Source organism: Erigeron canadensis, unplaced genomic scaffold (genome assembly GCF_010389155.1).
Source record: "Erigeron canadensis isolate Cc75 unplaced genomic scaffold, C_canadensis_v1 Conyza_canadensis_unscaffolded:280, whole genome shotgun sequence".
NCBI lineage: Eukaryota > Viridiplantae > Streptophyta > Magnoliopsida > Asterales > Asteraceae > Erigeron > Erigeron canadensis.
Genome location: NW_025215691.1, coordinates 47,254 through 63,260, shown reverse-complemented (window position 1 = coordinate 63,260; position 16,007 = coordinate 47,254). Strand labels below are relative to the sequence as shown.

The following is a 16,007-nucleotide window of genomic DNA, read 5'->3' as shown; positions in this document are numbered from 1 at the left end:
TAAGCCTTGTGATGTTGTAAACAATGTTAATTCTCGTGTGTATGATTTGAATGGTGGTAGACATATTACTTTTGATTCATGTGTTAATGTTCGTTGGTTAAACTAAACGAAACCTAACTTTCAAATAACAATTTTTTTGGTCATTTTTCAAATCTGAAAGAAAGTTGAAAAGAAATAAATTTTATATACGGTTTGATTGATCAAGTAATTCTTTCTAATACACTTAATACTTGGTCGTGAAATGTTATACTTATACTGCTGTTAGGTTTCTGTTTTTCTTATGCACTTATAGTTCTCCCATCCCATGCCCCTGTGGCCCTGTCAGACACATTTAGAACAGTAACCTGTTTCTCTAACCCTTCTACCGGTAACTTACTCGGAGAAATAAAAATAAAGGTTAACAAAAGCATATAGAAGCTGTGTTGATTAAATGGATATTTAAGCACGTACACACCTTGGAACTAGCAATCCAAAAGTATTACCAGCCATCTAAAGGCATCACAAAGTGATCAGCTCGATGCAATATGAGTACAATTCAAATACATGTTTTCCATAACTTAAAACCATATCCTGTGATAACTATCCCATAACAAAAGAAAAATGAGAAGATGAATACTTGAACGCATAGTAGCAACGCACAATGTATAATAATCAAGAAAAGTCACAAAAATCACTGCCCAAAAGTGGATAATGTTAGAAAATCTCCTGTACACCAAATCCACGTCCAAGTAACCTAATGTCTTCACCTTGGAATTCAAAGTTCACGCTGAAAATGTTGGAGTGTCAAATCTTGTATTTTGCATCAGGAAAAGCACAATTTAACTTTTTGCGGGTGAATTATAATGCACAACATGAGTCTCATAAGGATTTTTGAGATGCACAGCTTTGAAAGAATATGCCATGATTAAATGAAGACTCTCATTGAAGACCAATTTGCCATATAAAACAGCTATACTTTATACTTTGAAAGCCTCTCTACTACTGGTGGTTCTAAAGCGGACATGCATTGCTCCCATGCTCCATTCTTCAGCATCTATAATTCAAACAAATAGATATTCCAAAAAATCACATACAAGTGCCACGTTGGCAACAAGTCAAAATGGGTGTTTACCCATCAACATGTTTGCCAAAGATCATTTGAATTCTCAACTACATAATGTAGTACTTATGATTACTAAACCATACAACTGAACTTACAAACTGCTTTGAAATGATATGATATTTAAGACCTACACATTTAGATACACACTAGATAGCTGTTAACCCCCGTTGTAAAGAAAAGATAGCCGTTAGCCCATTCAATCTTTTAGAGACAATATTGTTGAAAGTTTAGCTCAATTACTACATGAAACTCATTTCCTATCTAATTCATCAACTGATATTGTTTCCATATATGAACTTCTGCCAGCATATGTCCATTTCAACTTTCAAGACGAAAGATGTGGTTAAGATTGTGAGCACATACCTGCTTATAACCAAGCAGTACCTCCGAAACTTCATTGTGTAATTCCTCACTCCTTATTTCCTGCAAAAGAGTGACAAAATCATAGCTCAAAAGATTAGATATCCATTTTTTAATAATACTTTATCCCACGACAACCTAAAACGAAAAGATATACAAATGCATATTAAAACTATCCTAATCATATCCATTCCAATCATTTGCCTCCAATGTAACCAAAACACCAATCAAATACAGTTTAAACACTTATAACTTTCTTAATCAAATTGTTTTTCCTAAATGTCTAGTCCATATTTCTCGTTTCTTTATAATTGAACTATAAGAGATATCTAGTCAAAGCGATCAGACACGATCATTTGACACAAATATTTATCTGATATAAATTTAAAGGTTTAGTGACATGTTCCAGTTCCATGAGAAAACTTACATGCCAACTAGCAACTGCTCTACACAAGAAAACAAGAGAACTTAGAGCCCCTGATGGATTTGCTTTAACCTGCAAACCAAGCAAACATAAGTTTCTACTTCAAAACCAAACGAAAAGCTTGACTGTAACAGAGGTCCATACCATTGCACAAAGACCACGAAAAGCATCCTCCTTTTCGATATCATCCCGAATCCTGTCAACATACAAAAATAATGAAACTTTAACTACAAATGATAAATTTTAGTAGATAAGATAATGTGCTTATATTATAAAATGACTTCATATATAGTAACAGATATACATACATAGCCAGAGCAATACACCATGATTGCATAAAATGCTCCATGTGAGGTGATACAAGCTCAGGACAAACTGAGGCAAGTCTACCCAAGGTGATCGCACTATTTTCAATCAACGACTTATTCAGCCCCTGCTTCAAGAGAATAATAATATCGTTGCGATAAAAAGGGAAGCGATGAACAAATCTGAACTACATTTGACAGAACAAAGAAGTCACCTCTGCATGTTGAAGGATTGGTACTAAACATGAAATTACTGTCATCACCACCGGAGAAACTTCTTGGTTAACCTGAATTATTTAAAATGTTCAAATGGAAGCATGCCTTTATAAGATGCTTTCAGTGAGAAAAAGGTAAAACATATTAGATTCCATCACACCACGTTAAGTGTTCCTATAATGAGATGGTCATTTAATATTTTAATAACATCGTTTGTTATGCATCAAAGCAATATATCAGATAATTGGTAAACAAAAATAAAAGATCTTTTCTAATGTAAATAATTTAAACTAAATATGCAAAATACTGGAAATTAACTGGGCTTAGATTTACTGAAGATTATACAGAGAAAAAAAGAATGGTTATATCGAGAATGGAATGATAAGGCAATGTGTTTGTAAGTATATAAGAATGATTCATTTCATTGTTTCATAACAAACAAGCAATATTTATCCATTCCGGCAGAATGGACATTCTCTTCCTTCTATGATTCTTTCATACCAAACACTGCAAAAAGAGAATGCACCTTAATTGCTAATTCACCAATAGCCCAGCATGCATTATTTGCCACAGAAATAGTTTCCTTCAGCTTGGGTGTATTCTGCAAAAGGTGCACGGGTTAGCATTATAAATTTTAAAAAAATGCTAATAAATGAACACAGAATAGGGAGTTTGAAAGTCATCATACCAGTTGCTTAGCCGCAACTTCCAGGAACTCAGGCAAGCGAGGTCGTAGATGAATTGGACAAACCTAAAAAGGGAACACCAAAAAAATAAGTTACACAGTAATACAAATATGGGAGCAAGGGTTTACATCTAAACGCAGGCTACCATACCATAAAACTATTTCAGTAATTATACTGGAAAAAAAATAGAATAGAGTGAGACTCAAAGAATAACTGAACTCAAAAATAATAGTAATAATACATATCACAATGACATGTATTCCATAAAATTTAACAATTATCTATACTATATTATAAAGCAGATCTCCCCTGTTTACATTTTAAGTTTCAACATTTACTTTCCCAAAATGCCCATATATCAATTCTATATTTACCTAACACCCTTTCTCTCTCCTCAAATCTCAACCAATCATTTTTTTTCTCTCCTCTATAAATCATTTCTTCCTCCATTTCATTCAAAATCTTTTATCTCAAAAACCGTACATCGATAAATTATAAAAATTGTATGGGTGTTCTTAAAATTTAATGCTCTTTCATTAATGATGTCATTCAATATACTTTCGACGAATTTTTAAATCCGAGGGCGAAGCCCGTACGGTTAAGGCATTTGGCTATCATACTTTATGACCTATCAACCCACCATCTCACCGCCGCAAGTACTTACTCTCGTATACATACATATCAAACAAAGCAAAATACAGTTATTCCAAATTTACCCTTGCAAGGTCTCCAAGTAAAGCGAATGCACTTTGACGGATATCAGCATTATCATCCATGCAACATTGTAGAAGGAGATCCCTTAAATTACTTTGGGAAACCTGTGAAGAAGTATGACAACATGTATTATGCAAATGATTGCATTCCTACAAACTACATGTAGGAAATTTTTACATGTATTCAATAAATATGAAGAGAAAAAAAAAGGTGGATACCAAACTCTCAATTCCACTACCAAGACCTTCGGTGAGGCCAGAGAGAAGATCCAGCGAACAAACAACAAATTCTTTGTCAAACTGAACTCCAGCTGAAACGGGATCTACCTGCAGGTACAGGTACCAATGAATACATTACAAATTAGTTTTTATGCCACATGCGTTGCACGAAAATAATAACACCAAAAGCAACATACAAACATGTAAATTATTAAAGTAGAACAATATGAATGATTTCATAACAAATTATCTATTGGGAACCTTGGCAAGCTGTTGGGTCTGAATAATGTCTAGGCATCTCTGGAATACAGGTTGTGAAAATTGAGAAAATCCACTACCCAGGGCCTGAAAAGACAAATTAAACATGTCAAATTCTAACAACGGGTGAATTTAACCACTTCACGATCCAAGCAAAAGACAACTAAACATGTTAAATTCTAGCAATGGTTGCGATTTGACCTCTTTCCCATCCAACTTTAATAAATTTGAAAAAAAGTGTGCATTCCAATACTGGAACCACAGGATTAACGACTAAAAGAGGGAAAAAGTCGGCCTGGAATTGATCAGTTATTAGGTAAATTAAGGATTATCTACTGGATAAAAGTGAGTTTGATTACGAAAATATGATAAGAAAAGAGGTTTATAATGCCCGCAATTAAAGCTGGGGTAGCTGGTAGAATTAATTCACGAAAAGCTATATAAAGGTTAAAAAAGGAATGAAACGAGACTTTAAAAAAAAAAGAGTAAAAGAGGGAAAAAGTCGGCCTGGAATTGATCAGTTGTTATGTACATTAAGGATTATCTACTGGATAAAAGTGAGCTTGATTACGAAAAATATGATAAGAAAAGAGATTTATAATGCCCGCACTTCAAGCTGGGGTAGCTGGTAAAAAAATTCACGAAGAACTATATAAAGGTTAAAAGAGGAATCAAACGAGAGTTTATAAGATATAAAGAATATTAAAAAAAAAAAATAAGTTATACATAAAGATGGAGAGAAGGTAAAGGAGTAAAATAGAAAGTAGACAAAAGATAAAGAACCAAAAATGTTGGGGGATAAAATGAAATTAAAAAAAAGGTCCACTTCAAGTAAAGGACCAAGTACCCATATGTTACTATTCACTTAAAATTTGAGTTCTACAATTCAATTACAAGGAATATTTAAAAAATATATATAATACCTGTGCTACGGATGTAAAGCACTCCAAAAGTGGGAATAAGTCTTTGTCTGAATTTGATAGTTGCTGCCACTTTGCAATTAATGGTGGCATCAAGATTTCAAGGTATTTTTGCTGCAATTTACGATAATTAAAACATAGTCAGTTAAAAATCTAAATTCAGGAAAAAAGCAAATATGTAAACAAAATATAAACTATAATAAATATCCCAGACACTACTACAGCACAGGAATTATGGGCATTACCTGATTTAATTCCCCTCCAACTGCATCTGCCAAGGTACCAATTGCATCATAAACAATTCTGAGATTCCGCCTCTACATATCGTCACAAAAGAACATTAGATAAGGGAGAATAAAAAAAAAAACAAAAAAAACAAAGGACATATATTCATAAATGCGAACAGCACAAGTTAAAGGTGGCAATTTTGACCATTAACTTTTTAAAAGGTGAAATATACTGATATCATATATCATACAGGTCGTGTGGGTAAAATTAAAACAACAAATAGCTATAAAAGAAATGTGGGTAAAAGCAGAAGTGTATTTTCAAATCATAAAACATCCTAAATCCATTTCTAGTTAAAAAATTATATCGGGTATCTGACACTAATTGTGTATATGAACTTTATCTTTTGAAAAAGACAAGTGCTGGTGGTCAAACAAAGCCAGACACGTTTCTAAAAACTACCCATTTTAACATGGTACCAACCCTATCTAACTTGCACATGCCACCATTTAACACATGCAAAAACAACAGAAGATTAAGTATCAACCTGGTACTTCCCATATGCACACATCAGGTGCTTTAGAATGATCTCCAAACGTGGTGCCAGCTCGTCAGCGGCTTCCTGTACCCAAAGACACTTTAGTTATATACTTAACTTTCAGACACATGAATTACTGACACGTCATTTCCTATAAACCTCTTCAAGAGTTGCAAAAGCTGAGCAAGCAGCTTCTTGCACACGCTTGTTATTATCCAAAATTCTTCTTAGAAGGCCAGTGAGAACTTTTTCGAACCGCTCATGTCCTTCCTGATGACCAATGCCCTGAGACAGACAGTCAGATAACTAACTTTAATACCATTGAGAAGAAAACAGAATAATAGTGTACATACAAATGATGTGATTTCTCTAACGCAGGTAATGTTGGCCAAGGGTGCAAGAATCACTACTAAACCTGGACAATAAATTTGCTAAAGCGTGAAAGTGTCCAACAAGAAATGCTTCGTATCAACGGAAACTTATCATCCAAAAGAGGGATGAGGAACGCTACAATCTGCAAAAGTCATCAAATGAAGAACATAAGATTACATATTCAATCTTTCAACTCCACAGAAACCAGTAAGGTTAGAAAAGTAAGACAACCGAACATCTCTTCTATTTTAACAAACAAAAATGTGAGGTGTTCCCACGTTTTTCCCAGCAAATACTTGAATCCCATGCTAGTGCAGTTTTGCTGTCAGAGTTTCAGGCATGCAACTCTTTGCTCCACTTATAGAATTTAAACTTCAAGCATCTTTTTGAAAAACATGCAACTACAGAGATTACCTCAGAAAGATGAGGATAAAGACCATTGATGCAACCTTCAGCTATGGCACCGAGAGCTAAAACTGCAGCTTCCCTCTCTTTCCAGCTTGCATCATCTATTGTACCTAGCTTGGACTGCAGATACCAAAAATTTGTATGAATCCTTATGATCCATACAGAACTTTCAAGTAATAAGCTTACTTTGATAATCTAGTTAGGTTATTAAGATGGAATATACTCTTGGAGTTTCTATCTTATAAAAACTAAATTAAATACCTGGACAAAGGGCATTAAAGTTGGAAGAATTTCATCTCCAAACACATTAGATATCATATCCAAGGCAGCAGCACTGCACTTGCGGAGGTTCCATATATTCACTATGTCATCATCCTGAACATTGCAGTAGATAAGAAAAAGGTATAGAAGATGCCACTAATATTACCACATGAGAAGATTGTGCATCTGTGCTTATTTAAAGATGTTAAAATGGATGGTTTGGACATATCAAACTAAATAATTTTTAGTACCCTAAGACAGCTGAACATTGTATGGGGCTAGTCCTTGGTGAAGGTCAGTCAGGTGCAAAAGACCACAAGGTTAGGGTTTTTGTGTCGTTCTAAACCTTTTTCTAGAATAATGATCCACAATTACTATCAACACAATTTTCATCTAGTTAACCATTATAACTAAATGGGTCAAAACTACCACCTCTGTATTTATCAAATATATATTCAGACTGAGTTTAAAATATATCAGGATCATACATCATCTTCAGCATCATCTGATCCATGAAAACGTGATGAATGGAAGCGTGGCTTCAAATCCTGCATAGGTAACATAAATTAAGAAAATTGTTCAGGAATGATCCTAGAGTTTGCTAAATAGAGACAGAAATCAAAACCTGGTCTCGGTCTGGAAGAGAGCCATCCTCCTGCAAGACAATTTTAATTATAATCTGCAAGGGAAGAACAAGATAATTAATGAAAAGCCAAGGAAAAGAGTAGACCTCTGCGTCAAGTAGCGACTCATCATCCTCAGCATAAGCCATGTTTGACAACAAAACCTACCAAGTGCACATATACACGTAAAAAATACAAACAACATTTACCAAAAATATGGCATAAACTAATGCAGAAAGAAAAAGATGAGAATAATAATGCAATAAGGAAGGCTAATGTACTGGGATCAAACGTGGCAAGAATGCTCTTAAATTTTCCGGTGGCAATGGAGCTTCACAATATGCAGACCTGCAGATTATGTGAGTTAATCAGACATAAAAGATCTTAGCATCAGTTCTATTTTCAACATAAGAGAATAAATCTAATTTGCGTACATCATTTATGTTTTCTTTTTTTTGTGTTCGTAACTTCGTATGATACCTAGGAATCGTATTTGGTAACAATGAAGAATTGTTGAATATACTCCAAGTGTTTAATAACAAAAATTCACCACCTTAAGGTATAGACTAATTTAACCAAACAAAAATATGAAACTATAAATTTCTAGTAACTTCAACAAATTAAGTGATGATAATAAATGATCAATATGAAACTATAAAATTTTATAAAATCTTACTTAAGTATAATATTGATCTACAGTTTTGTAAGCATAAACTAATGTTAACATAATAATTTTTAACAAAGCAACAAATAATGAAACCTAAAATTTACTAGTATAGATAGATACTTGTTCGGAAAAAAATTAGGGAAAAATTAGTTTAACGGAGATGAACACAAAAAAAAATGATATGCACAAATAAAACCTTTACCAAAATTCACAGGCTTCAAGTGACACTTCATCATCAGGGTCCTTGTTCACTTGTAGCATATATTCAATTAAATTACGCAAATGTGGCTGCAGGGCACAAAATCAATATGTTGGTAAAATAAAGATCACGTATAACTATGCATAAAGAAAATCACAATGTCTGTTGGAGATATAATGCATTAAGAAAGCAGCAAGATGTATAATGATGAATACCAGAAGTAAAGAATATCAAATCAAATTATAACAAAATCCTACCTCAAGAAAACTGGGACGAACTTCAATAAGTTGCACGAAAGCCGAGCAAACCTAAACACCATGTGACCAGTTAGAATCATGATTTCATGATGATACAAAGCACTTGATATGAACATAATATATATTCAAACAGGATTCAGTAAACCAAAGTACCAAACAAAAAAGGGATAAAAGCCTTAAATTGCAAAACTTCTATTAAAGGAACAGTGTATACTGCACGGAACTGCAGCTCATAACAACATATATATTCTATTAAATTACAAAACGAATTAAAATTCAATAAAAGAGAGAAAAAAAATACAGAAAATAATTACTTAGTTTGCACCAACTCGGTATTAAGAACAAAAATGGCAACATCTATGTAAAAAAAAACAAAGACTCCAAAATATAAGCTAAAAGGGGCATAGATGTGAAAGAAAGATTTAAAATTCAGATGCCACACTAAATGACAATGGGTCAAAAATATTTACCAATTTCCGTACTTCTGATGATGAATCGTTAGCGAGAACAAACAAACCTTGCAGGTAAGTATCCATAGCCATATACAAAACCTGTAAAAAGTTCAAGTGTTTACTGTTTAGTATTTTATACAGTAGAAACTATAGTTATTTGGTAGAAGATAAATTCTCAAATCCTACTTACTGGTGGCATCAACATAATGTACTGATTTACTGAACCCAATGCTAGCTTTCTAAGAGTGGCATGTGGGGACTGAAATAGCTGTAGCAATATAATAACACATGAGATCAATAGATGGTGCAGGGAAACAAAGTTATCATAATAGCAAGATCAAAGTGTTACCGCGAGTAATCTTGGGAGGAATATATCAATCGGTCTATCAGATGGTCCAGAATTTTCTGCCTCCAACACTTGAGGAATGTCCTCGCAAATCTGTAGTTTACAATTAATTATCATTCATATATTGTGAGCAACCTAAAGATGCTTCTTGCAGACAAGGTCGATTGTTTATTGCATTTATGTGGATTGAGATCTGTTCACATGGAGAGTGTATATATGTACACACACATAATGGTACACTATTGAGAAAGTAATATTTATTTCTACTCTTGTAAATGCATTGCCTACTTTAATGTAAAGTAACCTTACTGTTAATGGCAATGTATAAGTCAACTGCAGAGAAGAAAAGTTACCTATTCCTACGGATGTTAGCAGAGTTTAGACAGTTGAACAACTATACAGTGATTAAGACCATTATTATACGATCAGAGAGCCAATTCGAGTTCACCCTAACCTAAATATTAAGATCACCTTTTGTATCATGGCATCTCACTTGTCTAAGCATCTAGTACAGTACATAATGAGAAGTAGAGTCATAAAGATTAAGTCGGCTTAAGAGGCTTAAAACTCATGCATGTGCGGAAGTGGTGAAAGACTCATATCCAATAAAAGCATTGACTCCGGTGCAAATTTGAATCACTGTCCAGTAATACGTGTGTCGAGCTATATGCAACAGCACTATGCTGATATATAGCTACGGACTCAGACAGATCACCCAATGTGACTATAAAATGATAGTCAGGAAGCTATTCAAAAAAAAAAAAAAAAGAGCCTGCATTTGCATGACCGACACTTGGAAAACTGTCATTTGAGGTTATCATGTTATACAGAGCATGAAAGCCTGCTTAAACTAAGATGCATATCCACAAGTATCACTAACATCTTAAAATTCAAACTATGTCTCAAGAAGTCCCTGACTCCCTTGGTACACTCATACGCAGCAAGTAGAGGATGATAAATATATATACATATATATATATATGGGGGGAGGGAATATGAGGCTGTTAGGCACCTAAGTTGGGTGAAAAACCCCTCACGTACCTTTTTTTAAACCATAAAAATCATGGGGGGGCAAGCATTTACTCAAAATATTAAAATATTGGTATGTGAGGGGTTTTTCACCCAAGTTGGGTGCATAACAGCCCCATACTCACTTTTCTCTATATATATACAAGCTTTAGTACAAGGGGTAAGTTATCAATACCATCACTTATTTGAAGTATTAATACCTGATACTTGTACACGACACCAGGCTTTTCTCGTGACCTAAGCTATTTTAACTAGCAAACACCTACATGTTTCTGCTAAGGCGATAACACTAGCCTTGCTATGCAAAAAAGTAATTACATCCTTGTTTCATTATACTTCTCATAATCTATCATATGATAGTAGTTTTCAATCAGTCTAAATGCATGGAAAGGGCAAAAGGTTAATTATGGAAAGTAAAAAATCGAATTCTATAGTTTTCTACGTAAACATGGTAGACAACACAAGATACATAGAAAAGAAACAACCAAATGTGCAAAACCTTTAACTTAATATCCACACTCTACACTAGGATAGAAAATACCAAAAAATGAAACAGTTTATGCATAAATGACAAAACGTTAGTAAGAAATACCTTAGACAAAGCATCCATAGCACCTTCCATATGAGTTAAGTCATTACTATCCAAGCACTTGACAAGGGAATGCAACAACTCAGGCCATCCTAAAACACCACCAATCTGAACAAGAACACTAATGATAGTTCCAGAAGTAGACCTGATTTGTCTATCTGCTGAGCCCAAACATGGTAGCAGCTCAGCTTTTATGTATTCCTGATTCGTTGGAGGCATGGACTTGAATGCAGTTTTTAGATTGTTTTTCAAAAGTAATCCAGCTGCCTGCCGGACCTCCACTGGCTTACCCTGTAAATTTATACATGTCATATCAACCCAAAGAACATGCATATCAAAGAACATTCCCCTAATCCCCTTCACCTAGTCACTAATGCAAACAAGACAATAACATCATTAATACCAAATAAACAAAATGATAGGAAAGAAGATAAAAAACTGTAGTGAAGATATAAGTATTCTCTACAGAATAGTTCTTAAAGTTCAAACGAAGGACATCAGTTATACATGCAGCAAAATGAGCACTCTACTTGGCAACTGAAAGAAAAGATTTGAAACCCACAGAGATAATTTGATGTATAAAAAACCTCTGCAAACATAGGATTTGTTTTTCAATCCTTTACTTACTAGTTACTACTCCTTCCACACAAAAAAGGAGGTACATTCTATTTTGGGATGGCAATAGCCAATAGAAAATCCTAAGGTTGTGTTATTTATAGAAACCTTTTTCTAATTTTCAATTCTCAAAAAAATAAAAGGGGTTCTTATATCTCTGGAAAACCGTTGAAAATTTTGAAAACGCATTTAGTTGTCAATTGGAAAACCAATTATAAAATGGAAAATAGTTAGAAAACTATAAAAATGAGTTTCCAAAGTGTAGTTATAAATTAGAAAAATAGGAAAAGGTGTAATGGTATCCCGGTTCTGTTCGTTAATGAAGTAGGGGTGGATAAACCGAAGCTGATCAAGAAAAGTGTTCCCTTAGAGATAAATTCCAGGAAAGTTGGCCCAACAGGCCCCTCCCAAATTTTTGTTTTGGGTCGACATTACCTACTTCGGAGGCTGATAATATTATTGCTACCTTTACGGCTGAGGAACTCAAGATTGCTGTATTCGACTGTGGAGATGATAAGGCCCCGGGCCCAGATGGCTTCAATATCAAGTTTCTAAAAAAGTTTTGGCATAAGTTCGAAGCGGATTTTTTGGCTATCTTTAATGAATTTTTTCATGCAGGTAAGATAAGTAGAGGCTGTAACTCTGCTTTCATTACTCTCATCCCGAAAACCATTGATCCAGGTAGCCTTAATGATTATAGACCAATCACATTGGTCGGCATTATTAGTAAGGTGATCTCGAAGGTCTTGAGCAATCGTTTAAAGAAGGTATTAAGCCCGCTTATCTCCAACACCCAGTCTGCCTTTTTGAGTGATCGTCTGATTATGGATGGGCCGTTGATTCTTAATGACATGGTATCTTGGATCAAACAGACGAAAAAGAAAGCGTTCTTATTCAAGGCTGATTTTTAATAAGGTATATGACAACGTTAATTGGAAGTTTTTGTTAGCTGTCATGGAACAGATGGGTTTTCCATCGAGATGGTGTGGCTGGATTCATGGGCTCCTTTTGTCGGCAAGGGCGGCGGTTTTGGTGAATGGATCACCTACTTTCGAATTCCAATGTTTCAAAGGTAAGCGCCAAGGTGATTCTCCTTTTTTATTCTTGATGGTTATGGAGGGATTCTCGACCATGATTAATAACACCTCAACCTCATTCTCTTTTGGACTGGAATTACCAAACAACGGTCCTGTTGTCTCACATTTATTCTACGCCGATGACTAAACCTTTGTGGGTGAATGGTCAAGCAATAATATCAACAAAGTTGCGAGAATGCTTAGAGTGTTTTATCTTTGTTCTGGATTGAAAATTAATTTTAGGAAATCAAATCTTTTTGGTGTTGGAGTGGAGGATGTAGAAGTTAAAAGAATGGCTGATGTTATTTGTTGTAAAGAAGGCACACTACCTTATGATCATCTTGGTATACGGAGGGGGAGGAAATATGAACAGGCTGTCAAGTTGGAACTTTTTGTTTGACATCTTCGAATCAAGATTAGCTAGATGGAAGGCCAACTGTTTATCCATTGGGGGGAGGATAAATCTAATTAAAGGGGTCTTGGAAAGTTTACCAACTTCCTACTTCTCGTTATTCAAAGTTCCAGAATCGGTGATTAATGGTTTGGAATCGATCATTCAAAGATTTTTATGGGGTGGGACATTGGATCAAAATAAGATTAATTGGGTGTCATGGGATCGTGTTACTTCACCGATTAAAGATCGTGGTCTTGGTCTCACGAAATTGAAAGACTCGTATGTCGCGTTACTTTCAAAGTGGATCTGGCGATACAGGAACAAACCTACAGCCTTGTGGAGAAAGGTAATTGATGCAATCCATGGATCAAATAGGGGGAGGCTTTCAGTTCTGGTTAAGGCTTCAGTTACAGGAGTTTGGAAGTCTTTATTTGGCCTGGTGGATAAGTATAAGGTTCATGGTAAAGGTCTAAGCAGCATGTTTAAAGGTATATGTGGCAATGGTAACAACATTCGCTTTTGGTTGGACCCGTGGATCAATGATTCGTGTCTTAAAGATAGCTTTCCCAGATGGTTTTAGATGGAGAAAGCGAAAACTTGCTCGGTGAGTGACCGATTCTGTCCTGATGAAAAGAGATTTGTAGGCTGCCCGTAGTGGTATTCGACACCATTATCTGCTGAGCTAGTCGAAGAATGGAGTAATTTTAGTACTCTTATGGAAGGGGTGAGGTTAACCGATTCATATGACAGGTGGGCGTGGTTAGGGGAGAAAGATGAAGTGTTCTCGGTGAAAAGTGTTAAGAAGTTCATCTCAAGCGGCAAGGATTACAGTCAAAGATACGTCTTTAAGTAGGCAAAAGGAGTGCCAAAAAAGTGTAACGTGTTCATATGGCGAGCGGCTCTTGATCGGGTACCTACCTATAAAGCTCTTCAACTACGTAGTTGTAATTTTGGTTCTCTTTTATGTGGCTTATGTAATAGTTGGAATGAGACAATCGAGCATATACTCTGTTCTTGTCAAGTGGCTGTAACAATTTGGGGGAGGATTGGATGTTGGTGCAAAACCAACTCCTTCATGGTTTCATCAGTCAAGGATTTAATTGAGGTGCACATGAAAGTTGGTCTAGGTAAGAAAGAGAGAAAAGTATTCAAAGGAATTGTATTTGTTACTTGTTGGTGCTTATGGAAAGCCCGGAATGAAAAGATTTTTGAGCAACAAACGGTCATCATTGACAAGGTGTTCCAAGAAATTAAGGCTTTAAGCTTCTTATAGTACAAACATCAGGTTAGGAAAGGTAGTTTTAGTTGGGAGAATTGGAACAATTTTAATGTAATGTAACTCCTGTACCATGATTGCTACTTCGTAATTGTGGAGTAGTTGATATATATAGAACATATACTTGTCAAAAAAATAGAAAACTGAATTTTCTGTATTCAGAAATAACATTACGAAAAAATCACAGTTGTATACATTTTCTGTTATCAATGTTTCCGTTGACATTTTTTCCTAAAAAACACTCATAGTTTTCTACAACTAAGCACACCCTAAGCTTCTATCTTGTTTCTACCAAAATATCTATCTACCTAACTTAAGATATTGCACAGATTGAAATCGGTAAGAGTTTTTTTCTATTTTGCCTTGCTACCAAGGTATTTTACGTAACTGATCATCAGTCAAACTACCCTAAACAAATTATAAGTCAACCGTTGTATTTTTAGGACAAGGTGTTTCCTAATTATTTGGGGGGGGGGGATCTTATAATAACACCAAAAGATATAATAACAGGAAAAATAAAAAGTAATAAAGCCTCCAAGTATTAGTCATTTAAACTCATGATTATTAGATAAGTTTTTAAACTACATACAAATTCACAGATGCTTGATGAACTAAAAGAAGCTCAACTATATTATCATACTTTCTACTACTTTAATCAAACTATGGGGGACCCACAAATTACAAGCTTTCCATGATAGACTAAAATCTATCAATCTAAAAATCAATATAATGATAATAATATCCCTAACATTAAATTTAAATTGATGAATTAATTTAAAAAGTTTGGGGAGGAAAATGATACCTCAGCGCGAGCCAAGATGAAAGCGAGGTAATTATTAAAATCAGGGAACTGAGAATAGTGTTGAAGCTGCTGCCAAATTTGAGACTTATCAGAAGAAGGAGAGATTTGTTGTTCGAGTAAGCCACAGATCTCTTTAAACCCTGCTTCTTGTGGCTGCCATGTATTATTATTCACAGCTGTCGCCGCCGCCATAGTAGTAGATATTGATTGATTGATGTATGTTTTTGAATTATAGATGTGTGGAAGAAAGAAGTTTCGTTGTGCAAGGAGATGAGGAGGACAGACTGACTGACTTTAGGGGTTTTGTTCAAACTTCAAAAGAACGAATGGGGAAAAAAATGTCAGACAAGGGAGGAGTTTCGCTGTATTTTTGATAAATTATTTACAACCCCCCCTACTTTCTTTTCTTGAGAAAGGGAATCAGCAAGCAAAATAAGTTAAACGAACCGTTGGTACAATAATTATACAATTCCAATACAACATTTCGCTCATCGGATTTTGCTTGTCCAACCGACCATAGTTCGATCCGGTCTTGAGGTTTTGACTTGAACTCATCTCAGATTTACACCAATTAAATCTCAAGGTATTTTTCATGAGAAGGGGGTTGAAGGTCCAGCAAATCGCTGGTTAAAATTGTCTTCAGCACGTCTAAATCGAATCTAAATTTAAAAA

General features: G+C 34.9%; 1 protein-coding gene across 1 annotated transcript; it reads right to left on the bottom strand.

Annotated features, from left to right (window-relative positions):
• Positions 1 to 422: 422 nt before the first annotated feature.
• On the bottom strand, positions 423 to 15,750 carry LOC122584452 (transportin-1). The gene is made up of 29 exons (XM_043756614.1): positions 15,336 to 15,750; positions 11,176 to 11,463; positions 9,558 to 9,647; positions 9,399 to 9,476; positions 9,227 to 9,307; positions 8,757 to 8,807; positions 8,503 to 8,588; positions 7,915 to 7,981; positions 7,741 to 7,797; positions 7,636 to 7,665; positions 7,499 to 7,558; positions 7,011 to 7,124; positions 6,756 to 6,869; positions 6,385 to 6,483; positions 6,129 to 6,254; positions 5,979 to 6,053; positions 5,449 to 5,520; positions 5,207 to 5,317; positions 4,287 to 4,370; positions 4,026 to 4,133; positions 3,810 to 3,911; positions 3,096 to 3,158; positions 2,934 to 3,008; positions 2,407 to 2,478; positions 2,195 to 2,319; positions 2,031 to 2,082; positions 1,890 to 1,958; positions 1,466 to 1,525; positions 423 to 1,033 (listed from the first exon to the last, which is right to left on the bottom strand). The coding sequence occupies exons 1-29, from the start codon at positions 15,525 to 15,527 to the stop codon at positions 950 to 952; spliced, it is 2,685 nt and encodes an 894-aa protein (XP_043612549.1). The 5' UTR covers positions 15,528 to 15,750; the 3' UTR covers positions 423 to 949.
• Between the last annotated feature and the right edge of the window lie 257 nt (positions 15,751 to 16,007).

Excerpts from the sequence above, each read along its gene's own strand:
- LOC122584452 (XM_043756614.1), bottom strand. The coding sequence starts at position 15,527 with ATGGCGGCGGCGACAGCTGTGAATAATAATACATGGCAGCCACAAGAA. Across the intron at positions 11,464-15,335 it reads TCATCTTGGCTCGCGCTGAG|GGTAAGCCAGTGGAGGTCCG; the intron begins GTATCATTTTCC and ends ATAAATTTACAG. Across the intron at positions 6,255-6,384 it reads TTAGCAAATTTATTGTCCAG|GGCATTGGTCATCAGGAAGG; the intron begins GTTTAGTAGTGA and ends TGTCTGTCTCAG.